The sequence below is a fragment of the Nicotiana tabacum genome, chromosome 22, assembly GCF_000715075.1.
Source record: "Nicotiana tabacum cultivar K326 chromosome 22, ASM71507v2, whole genome shotgun sequence".
Taxonomy (NCBI): Eukaryota; Viridiplantae; Streptophyta; class Magnoliopsida; order Solanales; family Solanaceae; genus Nicotiana; species Nicotiana tabacum.
Window position 1 is genome coordinate 102,742,807 of NC_134101.1, and position 25,311 is coordinate 102,768,117.

The 25,311-nt window shown below is 37.8% G+C and overlaps 1 protein-coding gene across 4 annotated transcripts; it reads right to left on the minus strand.

The window, feature by feature from the left end:
• Nucleotides 1-7,186: 7,186 nt before the first annotated feature.
• Nucleotides 7,187-20,625, minus strand: LOC107808296 (YTH domain-containing protein ECT4-like). Of its 4 annotated transcripts, none has more exons than XR_001653111.2 (10): nt 20,335-20,621; nt 19,751-19,812; nt 19,491-19,632; nt 19,338-19,411; nt 18,745-19,230; nt 14,281-14,811; nt 13,924-14,136; nt 9,383-10,205; nt 8,281-9,093; nt 7,187-8,197 (listed from the first exon to the last, which is right to left on the minus strand). XR_001653111.2 is itself a non-coding variant. In XM_016632803.2 (8 exons), exons 2-8 carry the CDS (start codon nt 19,790-19,792, stop codon nt 9,585-9,587), a joined length of 2,109 nt encoding a protein of 702 aa, XP_016488289.2. In that variant the 5' UTR covers nt 19,793-19,812; nt 20,335-20,625; the 3' UTR covers nt 9,109-9,584. The 4 variants fall into 4 exon arrangements, 2 of the variants coding, with proteins under 2 accessions (XP_016488289.2, XP_016488290.2); XR_001653110.2 differs by having other exon boundaries at nt 8,281-9,098; XM_016632803.2 differs by lacking the exons at nt 7,187-8,197; nt 8,281-9,093 and having other exon boundaries at nt 9,109-10,205; nt 20,335-20,625.
• Between the last annotated feature and the right edge of the window lie 4,686 nt (nt 20,626-25,311).

The following is a 25,311-nucleotide window of genomic DNA, read 5'->3' on the forward strand; positions in this document are numbered from 1 at the left end:
AGAACATGAAGATTTTAATGTTCTTGGGTAATTTCATGAATTTGAGGTTTGACTCGTAGTTGTTGATATTATTTTGATAATTTGATCGCACGAGCAAGTCCATATGATATTTTTAGACCTCCATGTCATGTTTGGTTTGGAGCCGCGAGGGCTCGAATGAGTTTTGGATAGGCCACGGAGTGAATTTAGACTTAGAAAAATAGTTGTTGCGGGTTCAGCGATGTTGTAGGCTCTGATCTCGCAATTGCGAGGTCAGGCTTCGCAATTGCGAGCCCAACAGGCTTGGAAATTGCGAGGGGCTGATCGCAATTGCAAAAAATGCCCTGGCCAGCCTTGCTCACATTTGCGAGCATTTCTTCGCAAATGCGAAGTTCTCAGATATTCCCAGCAGTCGCAAATGCGAAGGTAGCAGAAATTCTCAGGGTTCGCAATTGTGAACCCCTGGTCACAATTGCGACTTCTGCACCTAATAAGTGGGATTTTTGACGGGATTTCATCCATTTTTAAAACTCTTTCAAACCCTAAACTCTTTTGGGCGATTTTTCAAAGAAAGATTTTTTTCCAAATCATTAGTAAGTAATTTCTAACTTATTTCCTTCAATCTATAACATCTTTTTACATTATTTCATTTCAAAATCAAGGGTTTTTCATGGGAAATTGGGTGTTTTTGGGTAGAAGTTAGGATTTTCAAGTTTTGGGGATTTGGACCTCGATTTGAGGTCCGATTTCAAAACTAATTACATATTTGAGTTCATGAGTGAATAGGTAATTAGGTTTTGGCTCAAACTTCGGGTTTTGACCAAGCGGGCCCGATGTCGATTTTTGACTTTTTGGGGAAAACATTTGAGAATTCATATTCATGCATTAGAATTGGTTTATTTAGCATTTATTGATGTTATTGAATTAATTATGGCTAGGTATGAGTGAATTGGTGGTGGAATCGAGAGGTAAAGCGGTGGTTGAGTGTTGAATTACCCGTTGGCTTGAGGTAAGTGTTTGGTCTAACCTTGACTTGAGGGAATAGGAATCCCCGACTTATTTGCTATGTAAAATTTCATGTGTGTGGCGTATAGGTCTGGTGACAAGTACCTATGCGCCACCAAAATTGTTATGTTTAGTTGTTTCCCTTCCCTGTTTCCTATTATATCATTCTTTGTCTTAATTGCTACCTGCTTAATTGTTCTATGCTTTAATTGCTTTTTGCCATAAATGTCTCCATGCCTAATTGCTTTACATTAACTGTTGTCCTCATACTTGGAGTGTCTAATTGATTCATGGGTCTATTTAGTTATATTGTTAGCTTGTGTTGAGTTGTTGGTGCACTTTGGTTGGTCTTGTTGTTTAGCCTTCATGGGTGAAGTTCGTAATCGTAGTGATAACCCCTTTATTCGAGTTGAAGTGTAGAAATGTGGAAATTGATTCAACCTGTGAAATTCTTGGTATTTTCTCTTTGTGATTGGTGTTGATATATTTATATGTTGGGATCGGGTTGCACGCCGCAATAGGAGGAATAAGGGAGGAAAATGATTGTCTGGTGGGATCGGGTTGCACGCCGTATCAAGGAGTAATAAGGGAGGACATGTAGAATCGGGTTGTGCGTTGCAACAAGGAGGAATAAGGGAAAATGTTGATACTGTTGCTGTTGAATAATGATACTTTTATTGTTGAATTTTTCATACTGATGTTGTTTATATGGTGGGATCGGAGTGCGCGCTGCATTAGTTATGTTTCTGGGCATGTGTTTCTATTGAAAGTCTATTATTGAGATATTGAAAAGCTCCTAAGGATTGGTTATAGATGAAAAATAGTAGTGGTACAATTGGATTCCGAATTTATTTACTGTCAGTTATTATTTATGTACATTCTGTATTTCCTTTCTGTTTAGTATAAACTGTTGCAGATTGAATATGTTGTATGCTCCGCCGTAGCCTCGGCACTACTTTGTCGAGGTTAGGCTCGGCATTTACCAGTACATGGGGTCGGTTATACTGAACTGCACTCTGCACTTCCTATGCAGATTTCGGAGCTAGTGGCTGATTCGAGTTCGAAGGTTCTACCTTCAGTTCAAGACACCCAAGGTAGTCATGCAGGCGTCCGCAGGCCCTAGCATCCCCTTCTATCTTTACTGTATTTTTTTTTAACTTTTCCTTCGAAACGGATGTATATTTTTCTTTCAGGCCATTATTTGTAGTAATCGTAAACAGTTCGTGAATTGTGACTCCAGTTCTGGGTAGATGTCATTTCGGATTTTGTTAATGTTCAAGTTAAGCTTTCAAAATGTTTCTTCCGCATTTATTTCTGTTAATTCATCTTGCTAAATCACTTATATCTGATAGATAAAGGAAAAAGGTATAATAAACTGTGACGTTGGCTTGCCTAGCAAGTTCAATGTTAGGCGTCATCACGGCCTCGAAGGTGGGAAATTCGGGTCATGACACCATCTCTCTCGAATTTCGCCACAAGGCCCAAAACAGAACCGCATCATATGTGCAAATAACCAACAGATATCAACCCATTGTAGCATAGAAGAGAAAGTCATATAACATATCGTAACACGAACAAGCTTAACTCTAACCGAATGACATATCTCTCAACAATCACAGTGTTGAGTCAACAAATCCGACCCGGTGTAGAATACACTTCCTCATTGGGCCTATACATAGGCCCTCAAATCAACCTTGGTCATCTCCAAATGGATAAATAGCCCGCCAAAAGTCCACAATGACTTAACCATAACTTGTGCTACCATCTGGCTAACTTTGTCCAAATCCTCACTGTCCGAAACGACGAAACAATCTGCTTATGAGAACTCTCAGTCTCAAATCCATAAACATATGAATCATCATAGTCGATCCCAACTCCACTACCCCAATGACTAACACATCTATCATACACAATCATCCCACGAGAAATACTTCTATAATTATCTGCGCCACATATCAAAATCTGAATATCAGTCGTCGAACAACCAGGCGAGTACCACAATACCAATGAAGCATCCGCAAGTCAAACATAGTGCGCCTTCTGAAATGCGCACCCTTCTTAGGAATTACCATGTAGTACTAGCATTCATCTAAGCATTTGAAATCATCCATACTGTCTAAGACTCATGACCTTCCCTTAAAATCTGGACTGCAACTTAGTACATGCAACCCTCAATACGATGCACTCCATCTATCATGCCATCATATGAAAATACAAGAACCCCATTATCAACTCTGAGCCATAAGTAGAATACACACTCGATCAGTCAGAAACCTTCCACTTGATCCCATCTAGGAGAAAATCACCACGCGCAACATACTCTTCATGCTAGTTAAAAATATCCATCTCAAACCATGGTAGAAATCGTCGAGAACTCTACAGAACCCATATGCATATAACCAAGCCATCAGAACTGAATCACTCTAACTCAACTAAGTCATTTAGGTCGCCAAACTCAAGAGTATTGCCACAAACACCTGTAGAGACTCACCACATCATAAGAACCAAAAGAACAGATTAAACCCATTATCATGTTGATCCGATCTACCACCAAGCTGTCCTATTTCCTGAGTTCTTTTCAATTGCCTTCAAATTAACACTTTCCCTTGCCAGAACACCACAATCCTCAACTTGCCACAAGAAATCCTAGTATAAGACCACGTCATCCTAAGCCCATACGCCATTGTATTCCCTCTTCAGCATCCAATAGTACCACAGCCAAAATGTCCACTTTGAAGAGACCTTATGTGAATCAAACATTGTTTCCTTAACTTCTCTGGTACTGAAATGTAGAACCCACAATGACATCATGACGTCTCCTTCTCTTGCACCAGATGGTTCCAGCGAATCACCCGAGAAATTTAAGGGTTTAAAATATGCGGCCTACAAAAAGCCACGTCGCCTACTTGTCACAACGATCACGACCGTCATTATGTGTTCAACGAACTCGACCCCGAAGACAACCATGGATTCTATTATTTTCTCATTGAATTCGCCCACAAAGACGATCTCATCAAGCGGAGGGACTAACTTTATGGGCTAAAAATTATCCTAGTTATGTGTGAGGTGAGTCAACATTAAGAGAACCTTCGAAGGCTACCACACGTCATCAATGTGTTTTCAACAAAGTACGAAGACAAGGTCAAAGTGATCGGACGAGAATGAAAACGAGGTCGAGCTGACTCGGTAGAGGGACAAGGACGAGCACTCCTTTTAAAAGGGCAGTAACGGTTAGTTTTAGAGAGAAGATATTATAGAGAATAGTTTAGGGGGTATTCCTCCCTTCCGTACTATTAGGGTTTTTTGTGGTCCATGTGCCTTTATAAATAGAAAGATATGTAGGTACAGAGAGGGATTGGACACTCATTGTAAGGAACAACAAATCGACATTCTTTACAGATTCATGCTTTACTGCATAACCTTTTCTCCAAATCTGTGTCTAACCTCCCTCTCCCGATCAAAGAAGAATCCGAATATTCAAAGGTACATCAGTCATTTATCATTGTCAAGAAAGAATATCACAGAATTTCGCCCTTTTTCGGTTACCTCACTTACATGTATTTATATAAATACCATTGTATATCATTATTACTATTCAATGCTATTCTTTTTGTTATTGGGCTATTAAATATTGTCCATCGTTGCACATTTATTGCTAAGAAAACTAAACTTGCGACATTTTGCAACGAAACCAGTTAAACGATCTTTTTGGATATTAATACTAGCTAAGATTAACTCTTTTCTATTAGAAAATGTAATTGTTTAAACCTATATCTAGATTTTGGGTCAAACAATAACATTTTCTACTGACAAGTTTCTTACAACATATATTCTTCTTATCTCTAAAACATCTATGATAGATAGAAACTATCAATTTAACTAAAAGTGAAATCATATCATAACTCTTTTTAATAAAATGTGAAGTTGAGCATTGAGAAATCACAAAAATAAAAAAGGTGCAAGAATACCCAACTTTTCACATTTTGTAACCATATAAAATGCTAAATAGGTTCCTCTTTTAAAATAGTAAACCAAATATTTCAATTTGAGATTAAAAACAAAGAATGTACTAATTAATATATGGGTCTACATTCTGTAACTTTTTTTTAATAACTTATAGAAGTAATAAAAAGAGGACAGGCATAAGAAAGAATCTCATATTCGCCAAAGTTTGGAACTAGCCAAAATATTTAGGAGGCATAGGAAAAATACGGACAACCACCACTAACTTTATACTTTTGTTTTCAGATCAAAGGAAATAATGTTAGTCCCAGGCAACCTCCAATAAAATATTTTTCCATTAGCGAAGGGCTTTGATGAAGCAGAGAACTAACTTCACCAGCAAAGAAGTATTGGGATTCTGTAGGTAGATTTAAGGCTTGTTTAGAAAGTCACGCTGTAATTAAATTTGGATATAATTGATTGTAATTAGATAGTTTTGATATATTTATCTAAACAAGTAATTATTTGATCAGCATGTAATTGAATGTAATTGAGGGGAATTACACTCTGCAATTTAAGGGGGGTTGAGAATTGATGGTTATTACATGATGGTGTAATTACAAGGTTATTTTCTGAATCTCTTTTCTTTTCCTTTAAATTTACTTTTTATTTCTATTTTTTTCTTTTTAATTTATTTTTTATTCTAACTTTTTTAATTCTTTTTTTCATATATTATTCTTTTTACATTATTTATCTTTTATTTCCATATTGTTCATTTACCAACCTTTACTTCACGTGTTTCTATATAATTTTTCATATTTTATTTCTTTGTAATTATTTTTTTTAATCATACTTAGCTATGTTATTATTCTATTTTTCTAAAAAATTATACCTCGTAATTTTAGAAAGAATGAGTCATTTACAAACTTGTCATTAAAGTTGAACTTTGTTATTGGATGAGGTTATATGCAAACTTAACTATGTTAAGATGATAGATTAGCTTTTAACATTTAAATAATATTCTCATTTTTCAACTTTTATTTTTTGTCATTCCATGTAGTTGCTCATATTTTTTTATTTTTTTTATTTTCTTCATTTACCATAATTATACTATTATTCTAATTTTGAAACTACACCTTATAATAGTAGAAACACTGAGTCATTAATAAATTTGGCTAATAATGAGTGATATCATTAAAGTAAAATCTCATTATTGAATGAGGTTACAGAACTTATGTCTTCCTTTTCTGTTGAATTATATTTACTTAAATTATTTTGAAACTTATTTTATATTATGTTGCAATATTACATAAGAGTATTATGTTAATTTTTTTGGATTTTAAATTTATGTTATATTTTTTAATTCTATTTTATTTGCTCTAGTAGTATTAACTTATTAATTCAGATTGCACGTCATTCATTTTTCTGTTAGAATTGATAGATTATTTTTTCTTAAAATATTTGAGTAATGTTATGACGTTATATTTTTAAATATTAATCTTTTTATCAAACCTGTGGTCCAGGATATTCTTACAAAAATATGTACTTTTAGTTTTTTTAATTAATTTATAAATTATTTGTCAATTATCTTTACAATATTACAAATACATGATTAGCAATTAATATATTTTCAAGAAACTATATGTATGTTAAATGTCAAATTTAATATCATTTATAACGGTCTATATTTGTCAAGATTCTCCAAGTCGAACAATGAAGACACTAGATATATTGGGACTGGCTACACCCAAAACTTGTAACTTTCTCCAAAAATTGCCCAAGGGCAAAATAATGTAATCATAAACAACGTCAAAGAAATAGAAATTCACATTTATCGAAACTACTCTAATGAACAGTTAAGTTCGACCAAGCTCGAACAACACCTATTGGCCCTTGGCTACAACCTAATGAATGGTTAAGTTCGATCAAGCTCGAACAACACCTATTGGCCTCTAGCCTCGACTTAACTTAAAAGAACGCTCGACTAGCTCGAACAGCACCTATCGGCCCCCGACCTCAATTTAACTTAAAGGTATGTTCGACAAAATCGAAAAACACCTATCGATCCGTGGCCACATCTCAACTAAGAGACATACTCGACTTATTCAAACAAAGAGCCGATGCGGCATACGGCTATTCGGCCCAACGGCTACGGCCATCTAGAGGATAAAAGCAAAGGGAATAAAGAAGCAAAATATGCAAGTACAAAAGTAAAACATGCAAGTACAGAAACAAAATGCAGGAATGAAAAAGGTGCGTATAAAACAAAAGACAGCTTTGGTATTCAGACGAAGAGTTCTAACAAAAACCGCACGAAGACACCAACAAATAAAATACAAGAAGTTAAAACAAAAACAAGTGGCCATCACCATCCCGACCTTCGACGCCCTCTTCATCCTTGCCTTGACCTTAAGCGGAGTCAAACCAAGCACCGTCCGCAAGCCGGTCCACACCCTTATCCTCATCCTCCTCGGAACCAGGTTGGGGTGTAGCATGATCATAATCACAAGCGAGCCGAGCCTCACGAGCTTTGACTCGAGCATCCTCGAGGGCTGTCTCAAAAATAGATCCCACCGTATTCAAATCACGGAGCACATCCAGTCGCGCCTCAACGTGGATCCACTCCTCGTACAGCTCCCGAGGAATGTTAGGATACTCAGAAGCATTAGATGAAAAGGGTCGCGCAAGCAGCTGGGCTTTCTCGGCCTCAAGAGCAACAACTCGATCATGCAGCTCAGAGTTTTCCTTGTCCAGCTCCCCAATCCTCTCCTCAAGTCGTTCCTCTTTAGCTCTAGCCGTTGACAAAACATTATCCCGCCCAGAGGGGAGAGTCCTATTCGCTAGCTTGAGGATGTCAACCTTTCTCCGAGCATCTAGTCGGGAAGACTCCGCCTGCTCGAGCAACTATTGCTTCGCGACGACCTACCCCTGAGAGTGTCGATTTCGAGCTGGCACCCGTCCAACTGGCTTCGCAGTTAAACCAGCCGAGTTTGAAGATCGCTGCATTGGGCCTACACACCCTTACTTAGCTCGAGTTCTTCTTTTCTCTTCAATGCTCCCTCAAGAACGTTGAACCTCTCCACTGCCGCCATGAGCTTTTCATCCTTTTTCTTCAGTTCTTCTCTCAAGGCCGGTACGTCACTCTCTTCGCGAAGTTGCCTCCGAAGGTCCCGTACTTTCTATGGTACTTTTCGTAAATACCCTTCAACTTCACGTAAATTTCTTTACGTCTCTTCTCCCTCCGAGCACTCTCAATTTCCAAAATGAGCGTCTGCAAATCAAAGAAAAGGCGAAAGTTAGAACTTAAAAATAAGTTAAAGCAAAAGGAAAAGAACAGACAACAACCATACTTACACTGAGAGCGAGATCGACAATGTTCTTTGACAGGGTACTGTCAGTTATCTCCTTTAGGGTGACGCCCTCGGCATCGGAGCAGAGAGAACCGAGAGCAGGGAGCACCTCCTCGGTATTTCGCAACAAATCACGATCCGTTGGGATAGTGATAGTCCTAGAGCCTCCCTTAATCATCACCTCGATTTGAGTGAGCCCCTCATCGATCATCCTAAGATCGTCAGGGTCCATGTCGGAACCTGACTCATCGCCCTCATCGATGACGTCCTTTCCTCTGTCCTCGACTGCCGCGGAGAAGCATCCGTTGCCGCCCTGGAAGATGAAGCCTCCTCCTGCCTCGCAAACACGGAGATGTCACCAAGTGTCCTCTCCACGACCATCTCCTCCTCGGGACACACCAGCATGTCGTATTCGCGTCTTCCCGTTGTTAGGCCTCAGAAGTCACCCCAACATTGTCTCCGATGAATATCTTCGCCGTCTCTCGAAGAGTGAAGTCATCCTCCACCGAATCGACAGCCATGGGGACTCCTGCAACCCCCCCCCCCCCCCAAATACATCAATAGCCTTCCTCTTGTGGGGCCTTAGGTCCCCATCACGGGGGGAGACTTCATCATCCTCATCAACAAGTGAAATAACTGAGCGGATACGACAGCTGGGACAAGGGCGGATTACAGAAGAATTATAATTTGTTGCAATATTGTAATTTGAATAACTAAACGCGTTTATTGCAATTAAAATGCCCTAAGTTTTGAGGTTGCTCTTGGCAATGACCAATCACAAATTTCATTGGACGCATTCCCATCAGCAGCAGTTGCACTGTCCTGCATAACATCATGAGAAGGTCTAAAATTTCATTCAGCAAAGAAGTAAAGAAGAATTACATTTGTCCATTAATGAGCTGCAAATGGAAAAGTTCTGTTTTTACTTTTTCTTTTTCTCGAGAGATAGAGGGGACGTATTTCTGTTTTCCACTCAAAAGTATACAGCAAATAAAGAAAAAATTGTGCTGAGTATATATCTATTTTTCTTTGTTTCCTCATAATGACGAGGACAGGATTTCATATCCTGAATTTGTTGAAACAAAATGACAAAAGGGACAACTTACATTGTATTTAAAGCAAAATCTCTGCCAACCATCCGACTCCAACACAACCTAAAATTAGAACCTCCACCGCACCCTTGAGGAAAAGGTAAATGAACACATAATTCCTCAGAAAAGTGACTGCAGATCAACTATGAGCGCACCAATATTATAATACACAGCTGGAAAATAACTCTGTTCAATGCTTCTGGACATTATGCTTGCATCACTTGGGAACAATTTTTCCAGATCCACTTGCCTTGTCACGCTGGAGAGCTCTAGGGTCCAGTGGAATTGTTCCAATTGATATAAAACCAGAAGATTCAGCAAATCCATTAACGTTTACTGGCATAGACCCCACAGTGACAACATCAACCGACTCCCCACTTGCCAGAGTGATAGCAGTAGAGCATTCAGCTTCTGGGGGCTGAGATTTCAAGTCCTTTGGATTGATTGCTAAGGAAGCAATCCTCAACACACTCCCAGTATTGGGATCTCCATCTACCACGAATTTGTCACCATCACTTGCATTCCCCCTGTTGGTTTTGGAATCTTTCAAATCCAGTTCTGCAGGAACTGCACAAATTTCAGATTGTTCGGAATCATTGTGCTTAGATATTGTCTCACCTTCACGGGAAGGGAAATCAAAAATAGAATTTAGCTTGCGTGGAGGATCTAATACAGGCACAAGAAATGGATTTTTATAGCTCCTCATTAGCAACTTGGCTTTCTCTTCCTGCAGGATCATCTGCCTAGTTTCATAATACATGAAGTCATCTAGTAAAGATGTCCTTGATGCATAATTCTTGAATACTTTCAGCATCTCGATGCCTTTCTTGTAGTGTATCTGCATGTTAACAAATGACGTCAGACTTTCTGTTTTATCTGGAACATCAATGACTTTCCTCGAGTTCACATAAAATGCCATTATAAACTTCTCCTAGACCCAAAAATGAAATATACGACATAGACCCAAAACAGATAAACAACTGCAATATAATCAAAAGCAGTGCTCCAAAAAGCGAAAAGTGCAGAAGAACACAACAGAATCACAGGGTTTGAAGCGAAAAGCGAAAAGTGAAGCAACATGCTTCCTTGAAGTGAAGCGCACAATTTATGGAAAAACAAAAACATATAAAAACAAATATGAATTTAGTACTATAACAATCAAATTATAACTAGACTGACTTATTTCACCATCCAATATAGGACAATGTATCAGCTCCTCAAAGTTGAAATTTAAAGAAAAAATTCAGTTTTAGTTTGGATCACTTTATGCGTCATTGTTTGAAGCGCACACTTCAATGAAGAACAACACCTCCTTGATTTGCATCGCTTTAAGCGATGAAGCGAGGGCTTTTAATAACACTGATAAAAAAAAACATGAGCATAAATCCCCTTGAGTTCATAGCCAACGGACAGAATAGTTGAGTGTCAGTCTACTAATTTCCAGATTCAAAGATATGGAGCTAGAGGACAATAAACTAGACTCAATGCAATAGATGGCTAAAGGGATAGGGTTTTATCAGCTTAATCAAGCTATGAGTGGTTGTTGAAGGCAGCACTAGGAGAGTATCAGTGGCCATGGAAGTTTTAGCACATTATATGATGCACCAACAAAAGTGGCTGGATTAGGACAGATAACACTCCATGAGGCTTCCTGTACACATGATAATATTTCAAACAAGGCATATGGAATTATGCAGTATATGCTACTTTTGTGGAAAACAGTGATTAGTCAAACACTTATTAACATTGCAGATTCATCTGGCAAATTCAATGTGTTTCTCAGAATGCTTGTGGTAGTATGGGTGATGCCCGGAGCTTGAAAGACTCGATGCAAGCTCAAATGGACTAAGAAAGAGCAGAAGACTACTATGTCTCAATCCCAAGCTAGTTGGATCGGTAATATGAATAACCACAACCATGTCCCTTCACTTGGACCCGTCTCAATCCAATATTCACGATTTTAGGCTGTCCAACACCAGAAATTCTCTACAATTTCTATCGGAATGGAAACTTCATAAGAAGGCTAAGAGACACTACCGAAGAACTGGACTTAAAGAAGCGTACCAACATAACTAAGCCTTGATTCCAACTAATTGGTGCCACCTATGTGAATCTTTTTTTATTTTATTTTGTACTCTGTTGTACCCTAACTCTGTATGAATTTTAAGATATTAGAAATCTTCTAGACAACTTCCATGTGATCTTTGGTTTACCTCGTGCTCTTTTAATACTTTTAATCACCATGGATAGACACCTACGGACCAATGCATCTCAAGCGACATTCTCTTATTTTATCCTAAGTGTGTTGCTTGCACTCTCTGCCGAATACTGCATTTCCAATTTTGTCTAATCTTGTAATAGCGCACATCCATAAGATCAAACAATCAAGTGACATTCTCATTTTATTTTTTGTGTGCGCTACTTGCAGTTACTGACGAATATGATCATTTCTAATTCTGCTCATCCATCTAAATATCCGCATTATGCGAAATTCATCTTCTGGATATATTAGACCTTAAAGGGCCAACATTCACTCTCATATACATTGTCAGTCTTACAACCGTTCTTTAGAACTTGTCTTTCACTTTTGTAGATATCATCTTGTGGGAAAACACTCCAATAGCACTGCTCCATTTCAACCATCCTATTTTGATTATGTGCTACATCTTCATCTATAATAACATTCTCATCGAATGTTGAGCCTAGTTATCTGTATTCTTTGTGTTTAAGCATTCAGTTCCATCTAATCCCACATCACCTTCACATTCTTATGACGGCTAAACATGCAACGCGTAAATTCTGTCTTCTATTACAAAATGCAGCATGGGAGCCCATCCTACGTACATAATGGGTAAGCAAGCACCAACTACCAGCCCAATGCATATCCCTGGTGACAATTACAGGAAATCCTTTGTATGTCCAACCACTATTCCTATAATAAACAGCTCCGTGCCTCCGTCAATGCAAATTCTATATGGCATCATCAAAGGACTTTTCTTGGCACTGTATCACAAGCTTTGTCTCTAGGCCAGTGAATACCATATGTCAGTCCTCCATCTCCCTATAAAGTTTCATCAATCTTCTTAAGAATATATAGCCTGCACTAAAGATCTACTAGGCATAACTTAAATTGGCTCTCTGGCATTCTTTTAGTGTCCCCACGTTTATGCTCTGTCATTTAAAAATTTATCATATGGCTTATAATTTCAATGCCATGTTTAATCGCACAACTTTGAATCTCTTTTCTAATATATTGGATCGATGTATTCTTTCGCCACTCCCCAGGCAACCTTCCAATCACATATATAGCATTAAATAGCTTGATAAGTTATACTATTCCAACATATTTCCAAATCTCTATGGGGATAACATCTGCACCACAAGCTTTTTCTTCCCCTCGTACTCTTCATGACATCCTTCCTTATTATGTGTAACTAAAGTTTCTTCTATGCATATATACATGGAAATATGAAAATTTATCATGGCGATTTGAGTTGAACAATGGAGAAGAGCATAAGAACTTATAGAAAAAGTATTTCACAATGCATACTTAGGGCAACTTGTGATAGAGAGGAATAGTAGAAGTTTTGAGGATAAGTTGTCACCCTTGTCTTTGCTGAAGTTCAAATGTCACAAAACTTGTATTTTTGGTGTAACAAAAAAGCTATTGATGCATTAGATCATGTACTGGGGTTCATGGATTATTTGCATGTCTAGAGGACTGAATTCTATCCATTTTTGTAACAACTAACAAGTACAACAAAAAGGCATATTCTGCAGAAGGTATTTGTTGGTACCATGAAACCTTGTCCATCCTGATAAATAGACTGAGTAATTGAATAAACAACCAGTTATAATGAGTTTGGAAGAAAAATGTTCGTGGAAAGTGAAACAGCTAGCTGATAGGATATCAAATCAAGTTAGAGTAATATAACGCAGTATTAGTTTATATTTGTTCGAATTGTTAGACAAATTTTAATAATTCAAGAAAAGAGGTCAAGTTTTTTGGGGAAAAAGGCCAGTTTCATTGGGACAATAAAACATTTTCCAAAAAACCATCCAAAATGTAGAAATTAGTTGGTAACAAAATATCCTGCACTCAGTTAATCAGGCATTCAGGCCCATCCTAGATGACTTCGTCAGTGTATTCCCGCCTATTTTTCTTATCTACCAGGACAACCAAGAATATTTGAATTTTCATGTAATTACATTCGCTTATGAAGATAATCTTTCCACATAAGCACTGCATAAAGAAACAAGAGAAAGACTAAAGAAAACAAGTAAATGCTGCAGCACTGAATCATGAGAAAATATATGAGCAAAGCCAATATCCAATACTTTTTAGGGAGAAGCACCTCCTTGGAAGCCCCTATGCAAATTTATGGAACTGCAGTTCCTTGAATATGGCTTTAATAAACTTCCTAAAGATGTTCACATAGTCGACCAACTTAATATTTCCGGGTCAACCAATAGAAAACGAATTACAGGACAGCATATCAATAGAAACACAAGAGTTAAAAAAATAAGAATCACAGTACGCCAAATAAGTAACAAACCTCTTGTGTGTCCCTGCTGTTAGTCACTGGCTTGTTCTCATTGTTCTCTAATATAATATGCCTAAAGTTATGATTTGGGACATCCTTTATCATGTGCCACTTCACAGGGAAGCTACCAGACCACTTATCTTGCTGCCAAAAATCCATGTCCTTACAGAAGTTTACAGGGCCAGTCATTTCCGCAACACCACAAAACTGCCCACTAGCATTCACCTTCATTTCATATTTAAAAACCAAACCAATTTAGTCAATTTATTTGAACAATGAAAAGATCTTTGCATCAAGCAGACAATTGAATAATCATAGCTTTGCTACATGCTTAAAAACTGACCAAACTTGGGAGTAGTAATCACTCACCGAGAAAAAGAGGAATACTGGGCAGCCTCTTGGATTTCCAGCAGCAATTCTCTGAGCATCTTCGAAAGCGCTATTGAGCTTTTTGTTTCCATTAGGTGTAGATGACCAAACATTGTATTTCATACTCTTATGCACATCATCCTCGCTATATGATTTAATAACAAAGAACTTAGCATTCAAAAGATCCAGCACAAAATCATCTCTATTGTACTCATCAGCATGAATTACAATATTCCCTTGTGCATTAACATTTCCTGCTCTTGTCGTGTAGGCCTTAACAACCAATTGATTTTCTGATTTATTGGTCCTAGGTCCTCGATTCTGCTCGTTCAATGAATCAGAACTAACTTTCACATCATTTGGCACTGTCCCATACAGAAACTTGGATCCACCTTTTCCTGCACTAGCTCGCTCATGAGCATCAGATCCAAGATTAAACGAGCCACTCAAAGGAACAGAAGCTCTCAGTTGAACATGATTAGACAAAGCCTTCCCATGCATTACACATCCTGTAGCTTGAGAAAGTTTACCCTGTCCAAGGATTAAGATATGAACTTAGGAAGCGATCCATGGGCCACACTTCCATTAAAGCAGAAAGAAAAAATAATAAATTCACAAATTGCGGAAGCCTAATATATAGAGAGTGATTAAATCACAACTACTATATCTAAATGGTAGCTAATAAATAATAAATGAGACAATAATAAAAAGGAACACCAAAAGTTTACGAGGTTCGGCAAAATTTGATTTTCTGCCTAGTCCTCGGACACAATCAACTCAAACTTTATTTCACTCCAAAAATACAAGTGAAATACTACAAGAGAGAAAGAACACTCAAATGCCTTAGGAGATAAGAAGGATGTGAGAGGTGTTTATACATGAACAAAGCTCTTGCTACTTATAGAAGGGAAATGACCTTAATAATGTCATGCATGACATCAGTGTGATCATGCAATGTAAATGCATGAAAAATGCATCTACCAATTTCCTCCTAAAAGGAGACTTCCAAATGTTCACACTAGTTCAAATTAATCTTGTCAAATTTAACAAATTGGTCCGACCTGCCGGACCAATTTGCTCCAGTGCACTGGTGGTAATGAAAGGAATTCGGAGAAACAATAACATGTACCACTATCACGGTAGTACAGTTATTGAGACAGTGACAATGACATCCACTGATGACAAGGAGGCAGAAGCAACCAAGCTATGGCACATGTACGTGGGACATGTTAGAGGAAAATCCTTGAAAATTTTATCAGATCAAAGATTACTAAAAGGAGTAAAGACTTGTAATTTGGAGTTTTGTGAGCATTGTATCAAGGGGACACAGACAAAGAGTTAAATTTGGAAGAGCTATCCATAATACTAAAGGTATTTTGGATTATGTTCGTTCTGATGTTTGGGGTGCTTCCAAAACACTTTCATTAGGTGGAAAACACTATTTTGTAACCTTTATTGATGACTTTTCCCAGAGAGTGTGGGTGTATACGATGAAAACCAAAGATGAGGTGTTGGGAATATTTCTCAAATGGAAGGCGATGATAGAGAAGGCAGAAAGATAAAGTGTTTTCGCTCAGACAACGGTTAAGACTACAAAAATGATCTATTCAATAAGATTTGTGAAGATGATAGCATTTTGAGACATTTCACCGTCAGAAATACACCACAACAGAATGGAGTGGCAGAATGTATGAATCGAACTTTGCTGGAGAAGGTTCGGTGTATGTTATCCAATACTGGCTAAGGCAAAGAATTTTGGGCTAAGGCAATAACATATGCATGCCACTTCATTAATCGTCTACCATCTGCCACTATTGGTTGCAGAACTCCATTTGAAAAATGGTATGAAAAACCTACTGAAGATTATAGTTTTTTGCATGTATTTGGCTCAATTGCATATTATCATGTGAAAGAATCAAAATTGGATCCGAGAGCAAAGAAAGCTATATTTATGGGGATTACTTCTGGAGTCAAAGGATACCGCTTATGGTGTCTAGAGACAAGAAAAATTATATTCAGTCTGCCATAACAGATAAGGCAACAGTTGAAGATGTCAAACAAACTGTTGGTGCTTCAAAGCAGGTGGAGTTCGAGAGAAAATTAATTTTTCCAACACATGGAGAAAACGAGGAAACAACAGAAGATTTTTCTCTGGAAGAAGAGCCAGTGGAGAGGGAGATTCCAACTCAGGAACCTCAACAACAACTTCAGTCAATAGCAACCAGCAAGCCCAAAAGAACAATAAAGAAACCTGCTCGTCTCATAAAGATGGTGGCTTGTGAAGCCTCAATTGTAGCTGATGGTGTTCCTACCACTTATAAAGATGCAATCCAATCGGAAAAAGATAAGTGGAGGATTGCCATGAATGAAGAAATGCAGTCCCTTCATTAGAATCGCACATGAAAATTGACCAATCTCCCGAAGGGAAAGAAAGCAATTGGGTGCAGATGGGTATTTGCAAAGAAAAGAAGGATTTCCTAACCAAGAAGATGTTCTCTACAAAGCAAGATTGGTGGCCAAAGGATACGCTCAAAAGGAGGGAATTGATTATAATGAGGTGTTTTCTCCGGTCGTGAAACACTCCTCCATTAGAATTTTGTTGGCTTTGGTAGCACAGTTGAATTTGAAACTAGTTCAGTTAGATGTAAAAACTGTATTTTTACATGGAGACTTGAAAGAGGAAATCTATATGACTCAGCCAGAAGGATTCAAAGTTGTTGGAAAGGAAAATATGGTGTGCAAACTTGAAAAATCGTTGTGCGAATTGAAACATTCTTCTAGACAATGGTACAAACGATTTGATAAATTTATGTTGCGGCACAAGTACAGAAGAAGCAAATACGTTCATTGTGTGTTTCTGCGCAAGCTTGAAAACGGATCTTTCATATATCTTCTCATATACATTGATGATATGTTGATAGCTTCCAAAAGTCAAGAGGAAATTGAGAAGTTGAAGACTCAACTAAAAAAGGAGTTTGAGATGAAGGACTCGGGTGAGGCGAAGAAAATTCTGAGCATAGAGATAAAAAGAGATAGACATTCAAAGAAACTCTGTCTATCTCAGAAAGAATACTTGAAGAGAGTAATAAATCGATTTGGCATGAATGAGAACACGAAGTCGGTTAGCACTTCGCTTGCTCCTCGCTTTAAGCTTATTGTTGCTATGTCGCCGAAGAATGAAGCTGGACGAGAGTATATGTCAAGAGTACCATATGTAAATGTCGTTGGTAGCTTGATGTATGCAATGGTTTGCACAAGACCTGATATTTCACATTCTATCGGAGTTGTAAGCAGGTATGTGCATGATCTAGGAAAGGAGCATTGGCAAGATGTGAAATGGATTCTACGGTATATTCGTAATACTATAGATATTGGACTGATTTTTGAGCAGGAAGATAGCTGGTATCTGGTTGGATATTGTGACTCAGATTATGCAGGTAATTTGGACAAGTATAGATCAACTATTGGTTATGTTTTCGCTTTTGCAAATGCACCTGTTAGTTGGAAGCTTACTTTGCAGTCAACGATTGCTTTGTCTACTAATGAGGCAGAGTACATGGCAATTACGGAGGCTGTAAAGGAGGCAACTTAGCTTCAAGGGTTGCTTAGAGAGCTTGGTATTGATCAAGAAAACATCACACTATTTTGTGATAGTCAAAGTGCTATCCAATTAGCAAAGAACCAAGTTTATCACGCAAGGACAAAGCACATTGATGTTCGATATCACTTATACGAGATATTATAGAAGGTGGAGTCATGGTGCAAAAAATTCGGACTACAGACAATTCAGCCGATATGCTAACAAAAATGATGACTGCGATCAAGTTTCAACATTGTTTGAACTTGACAACATTGTTGAACTTTGAAGATTGAAGTTGACAACAATCAAAATTTATTAGTTAGAGAAAATTGAAAGAGTGGAATCTTGCCAAGGTGGAGATTTGTTAAATTTGGTAAGATTAATGTAAACTAGTGTGAACATTTGGAAGCCTCCTTTTAGGAGGAAATTGGTAGATGCATTTTTCATGCATTTACATTGTATGATCACAGTTTATGTGATGTCATGCATGAGATTATTAAGGCCATTTCCCTTCTATAAATAGCAACGGTTTTGTTCATTTGTAAACACCTCTCACTTGCCTTCTTATCTCCTAAGGCATTTGAGTCTTCTTTCTCTCTTGTAATATTTCACTTGTATTTTTTGGAGTGAAATAAAGTTTGAGTTGATTGTATCCGAGGACTAGGCAGAAAATCAAATTTTGTCGAACCTCGTAAACTTCTGGTGTTCCTTTTTATTATTGTCTCATTTACTATTGATTAGCTACCATTTAGATATAGTAGTTGTGATTCAATCACTCTCTATATATTCAGCTTCCACAACACAGATAAATCTATGGGAATGCCCTCCCTTTTAAAAGCCAAAACACAATACTGGAAATATCACTAACTAGGACAAATCCTTACAGCATGTACTTCCGAGGATTGAATAGAGAACCTATCAGAAGCAACATTTCCATGCATCATGGGCTGCTTGCCTGATCTACCACTAGATTTTGCAATTCCAGATCCTTTGTTAAAACTATTATGACCTGAAGCCAGCTTTAATGGAGCTGGGGTGAAGGTTGGAGATGCTGAAGACAAATTATGCTTGAGACGAGAAACATCGGCTCTATTAGCTCTATTAGCAGTAGATAGAGTACTCTCAACTATCGTGTCTGCTCTGTTCACCATAACGTCAGATGTACTCGGTAGCACCACGGGGAAGTACGAAGGAGAAGACACATTGCTTTCATATGATGGGATAGCATAGTACTGTTGTGCTCCTAAATATGAGCCATCAACCCCTGCTACAGCACCAGGGATGTAAGGGTTGTACGGGTTGAACAGAGACTCTGCATATCCATAGTTAGGTGTATAATACATATATGGGAGATTTTCATTTGGTGCACCCTGAAATGGAAATAAACACGATGTTAGCAAATACAATTAAGAAAGAGACCACAGGAAAATTGAAGAAATTATTTTTTAATAAGACATAAAACTGAGAATGAACTAACCATATACTGAATATCTTGACCATCCAGACCAAAAATTCTTTGGTGGTCATCCCAATCGCTGGGCGATTCAAATCCTAACAAAGTCAAATAATTCTAATTGAGTGTATTGAGGCAATCAATGTCATCTCAAATGAAATTTACGCAATCCTGTACCTGTACAGAGGTAGCCATAATTGGTGGTAGTAGGATAATATAATCCCTGATCAACAACAAACTCGCGCAGTTCTTCATTGTACATAGTTTCAAAGTTTTGAAGCAGCGGACTGGTGATCTGCATTGGCTCCGTTCCTTGAATCTGTTAAAAGAAGGATTCAATCTTCTATCATTACAAAACACCACATTCAAGAATAAAACATGTTAAAGGCAAAGATGCTTAAGAAAGTCCATTAGTGATCAGTAGCCCCAAACTTTACCATATAAGCATCTGCATGTCCTTGTTCAGGAACATTATACATTTCCGTATCGGGAATGCCACCTTCACCAGAAATAGAATGCATAAAAGTTGTGCCAATCTGACAGTGTAGTTTCAAAATAAAACAAAATGCAGGGAGGAGAGAATACCATTCTTTCTTTTCAAAATTTAAACACAATTTGCTTATCAATCTCCAGTACACCAGTATGGCCACACACAATTCAAGTTGCAAAATTATTCAAGTCATCCACGACCTTGACTAATTGATAAAACGAAAGGAAAAACACATCTTTCTTAACAAAAGCACAAAAATGGAGTCGAAAATTAATCAGTTCAAAATGTCAGCAGCACTCCAATGATCAAATAAGCACAAGTGAAAAAATAACAAAGTTCGACACCCAGATTTCAAAATGACTTAATGGTAAAGCAACTTAAGAATAAAGCAATAAGCAAATACATATATTTTGGAACTTAATATTCTTAAATGCAGAAAGTTTTAAAATAGCCAATTTCCACAGAAGAAGATAAAAACACCAATTGAAGCACACCGTAAAACTGAATTCAAAATATAAAATAAAAAGTTACCGAGAGAAGAGCAGAATCAAGCCATAGTTGAGCTGAAGGAGTGAAGACGGATTGAATTAAAGAGCTTTTCACACAAAAAGGGGATTTGCTGCACCATTATTTGATCTCTCAAGGGTTCAAATATAACGCCGTTAAGAAACCCTAACCCTAGAGAGAGAGAGAGCGCGAGAGAGAGAGAAGGGGGGGAAAGGCGGACTTGTGTTGTGCAAGTGTGTTGCCTGCACTGCAGGGACGTTTGGTATGGATTCACTGACATCTACGGTTTGTATGACGTTACCATAATACCCTCCAACTATTCAATGCCCACGGAATACTATAAGGCGTTTGATTGGAAGCCAAGTGATAACGTAATCAATGTAACGTAATAAAAAAAAGGATTTTTACATGCCTATATATTAGTGGAAATCTTATTACTCTTCCTACTCAAGTTTTAATTTAATTACTTCCTATATATAAATTTACTAATTATACATATTTTAAAAATTAAATGAGTATCCCTTTATATTAGGAATCAATTATTTCTCATCCTTATTCTCTCTCCCTCATGTCTCTCTCCGTCTCTCTCCTGCGCTCCCTCTCCTGTGATCTTTCTCGCTCTACGTCTCAATCCCTAATTCTAGTAATGTAGAGCAAAGGAAAAGAGAGCATCAATTCTACTATTGACAGTCATTAAAAAGCTTTAAAGCTTTGAATTCGAATTTGGGTTTTCAAAAAACATTATTTGTTTGAATTGAGTGTTATTGCAAATAATTGGGAATTCACTCTACGTCTCTCTCTATCTCCCAATCCCTAATTCCAGTAATGTAAAGCAAAGAAAAAGATAGCATCAATTCTACCATTGACAGCCATTAAAAAGCTTTGAAGCTTTGAATTCCAATTTGGGTTTTCAAAAATTATTATTTGTTTGGATTGGGTACTGTTGCAAACAATTGAAAATATGGTTTGGAGTTTATATCTCAATTTTAAGGATGTTTTGGTGAAGATTAGACTTGATTTTGACTGAATTTCAGATTGGAAGAAGAAGAAGAAGAAGAAGAAGAAGAAGAAGAAGAAGAAGAAAACATGTCATACATTATACTGCAGAAATTGTAGTAAAATTGTAGAAAAATTGTATTATATTATTTATATTTTTTTTTATTGAAACATTGCATGAAAGCTGAATAATATTGTATAAAAAATATATTTAAGTTGTATGATATTGTAGTTGTATATAACTAGGTAGAAATAATATATGAAAATTGTAGATAAATTGTATTATATATAATTAGTTGTATGAAATTTATATTTACTATGTATAAATCAGATAGAAAATATACAGAAAACGTATTATGTAAAATATGTATAAAAATTATATTTAAGTGGTATGATATTGTAGTTGTATATAACTAGGTAGTCGAATCTTAATTTCAAACTTACCGGAACTTTTATTGCATAGAGATATGATATCCAGTTTGCTCGTACATTTCCAATTAGTTTTCTCAAACAATATTGAGTTTAAAACGGAGCTAAATTATTTACAGTGTGAAAGTAAAGATGTTCTGCACTTTTGGTGTAATTTATCAATTATATCAAGTTAATTACTCTTATTATTTTCCTCGTAGTGGCCATATCAATCAAAATCTTCCCTTTCAGCAAGAGTGGGCATCTTTGGATTTGTACTTCCATAATCGAATATATCATATCCAATAGTTATGCACATTTATGGGCTCAATAGATGTCACGACCCTAACCCCGAACCCAGTCGTGATGGCGCCTTTCGTGAAGACAAGGCCAGCCAGTTCAACCTAACTCAACTTTTAAAGCAGTTAATCAACATAAAAATAGTCTAAACATGATTTAAACAATACTAAATAGCGGGAATATAGATAACAATGCGGAAATCCAGCCCAACACAGCCCTAACCGGGGTGTCACTAGTCATGAGCGTCTATAATTCATACTACAAGTCTGCTAAGTCTATAAGATAGTACAGATGTCTGAAAAGAGATAGAGATGATAAGGGAGTAGAGACACGGGGCTGCAGACGTCAACAGCTACCTCGAAATCTCCGAAAGCCCGCCTGAAGCTGGAGGTATAGCACTCAGGAGCGGTACCAACAACGCCTGAATCTGCACACAGGAGTGCAGGGAGTAAAGTGAGTACTCCAACTTAGTGAGTAACAAATGTAAATAAAGACTGAAGGCAAAAAATCACGTAAAGCATATCAAGATGTTGTATAGAAGCAGTTCAAAAACCAGTAAGAAAGCAGTGAAGCTATAAAATCTCTTTAAACATCTTAGCTCAGTTTAAACTTCTTTGAAAATGGTTTTTTCAACAGTACGCAAATGAATGCAAAACAGTTAGTGCAGATAAGCACAGAAATCCGCCCCTCAGGCACAAATAACATAGTTTAACAGGTAAATGACAGGTAAATATGAAAGATAAACACATAAAGGTTCGCCCCTCGAGCTCAATGTCAACAACTCCGCCCCTTGGGCAACACCTCAAAACAATACCAGCCCGTCGGGCAATCACATAGAACGGTACCAGCCCCTCGGGCAATCATATAGAACAATATCAGCCCCTCGGGCTATCACATAGAACAATATCAGCCCCTCGGACTATATCTCACATCACAATGGGTACCCGCGCTCTCTGGGGGTGTACAGACTCCGGGAGGGGTCCCTTACGGTCCAAGCGCAATATCAAGCCATATCATGGCATCAAATCTAGGCCCTCGGCCTCATATTAGTCAAGCCACCTCGTGGCGTATATATCTCAGGCCCTCGGCCTCATAAACAATATCAACAAGCCACCTCTTGGCGTACATATCTCAGGCCCTCGGCCTCAAATCAGTATCAGTGTTTCCTCACAACTAAGCCCTCGGCCTTACTCAATCAAAAATATTCACAAGCCACTTGAGCATTAGTAAAACAGTATTTCTCAGCCCAAAACATCATTGAAAATATCATTTAAGTCTCAAAATGGAGTAAAAATGGCTGAGTAGTAAAACAGTAAAAAATAACATGAATGAGTTCAATTAGTAAGTCAAAATAGTGAGGAAATAGTAATAAAAATCGCTGAAGGGTTCAAATAGTTGGCACGAAGCCCAAATATGGCAATCAGCCCAAACCATGATGATAACATATAAGTTTCAGTCAAATGCGCGGTAAAATCATCAATCGGGACGGACCAAGTCACAATCCCCAATAGTACACGACCTCACGCTTATCATCAAGCGTGTGCCTCACCTCAATATAGCACTACGATGTGCAATCCGGGGTTTCAAACCCTCAGAACATCATTTACAACCATTACTCACCTCGAACTGGCTAAATCTCTAGCTCGCGATGCCTTTGCCCATCAAATCGGCCTCCATACGCTTCGAATCTATCCAAAATCAGAACGAATACGTCACAATATGTTAAGGGAACAAAACCCAAGCAAAAATAATCGAATTACCGCAAAATTCCAGAAATTGGTCAAATCGACCCCGGGGCCCACATCTCGGAATTTGACAAAATTCACAAAACTAGAATCCTTATACTCTCACGAGTCTAACCATACAAAAATTATCCAATTCCGATACCGTTTGGTCCTTCTAATCATTATTTTACATTTTTGAAAGATTTCACAATTTTCTTCCCAAATTCCATCCTAAATCACGAATTAAATGATGAATTCAATGATAGATTCATGTACTCTAGCTAAATCTGAGTTAGAATCATTTACCCCAATGAATTTCTTGAAAAACCTTCAACAAATCGCCAAAATCCGAGATCTCTAGGTCAAAATATCAAATAAAACCCAAAACCTCGTATTTATAAAGTACCCCACAGATTTCCACCTCTGCGGACCGTACAAAATCGACCGCAGTCTACACAAAACCAGTGCAGTCCGCACCAAAATAACCGCGGCCGCACAGGCTTTCCTCTGCAATGATAGACTTTTGTATTTTGGACATAACTTTCGCTACAAATGTCCAAATTGCGATATCTTTACCTTTCTAGAAACTATACACGAAGGGCTACAATTTTCATTTTTGAATCATCTCAAAATTTCTTTTAGATCAAAAGATATGAGCTTCCGAAGTAGGACCAGCGAAACGTTCCCCACCGCGGCCGCACAGCATTTTGTGCGGTCCGCATGGCACCTACCGCGGCCACACTTCATTTTGTGCGGTTCGCACAACACATACCGCGGCCGCACTTCTTTTTTGTGTGGACCGCGCGGGTGAGTTCTGAGGCCTGCAACCCTTCTGGACCTGCTACAACTATGATTTTCGGCCAATTGTACCAACACATCCCTTGACATCGTTCAAACTTGTTCAAAACTTCGGAACGCTCACAACAACATCAAATCACCAATTTAACATAGGATTCAAGCCTAAGAACTCCAAGAACTCTTAAATTATGTTTTCGATCAAAAAGTCTATCAAATCTCGTTCGAATGACCTGAAATTTGCGCACGCATCCCAAATGACACAACGAAGCTATTGTCACTCTCGGAATTCCATTCCGACCTCTATATCAAAATCTCTCCTATCTACCGGAAAATGCCGAAATCTCAATTTTGCTAATTCAAGCCTAAACCTTCCATGGACTTCCAAAATGCATTCCGATCACGCTCCTAAGTCCCAAATCACCCAACGGAGCTAACCAAATCATAAAAATTCCGATCCGAGATCATATACAAACAAGTCAAATCTTGGTCAAACCTTTCAAATTTCAAGCTACAAATTGAGAATTGTTCTTCCAAATTCGTTCTGATTTCCCTGAAAACCCAAACCAATGATTTACATAAGTCATATTACACCACACGGGGCAAATCATACCCGAGAACTGGCGATCGAAGCGCAAAATTTCAAAACGACCGGTCGGGTCATTACATCCTCCCCCACTTAAACATACGTTCGTCCTCGAACGTGACCCAAGTTGTTTCAAAAGCCAATCAATCGCTGAATAATCTTACCATGCACATACCTGGGGGTGATCCCATG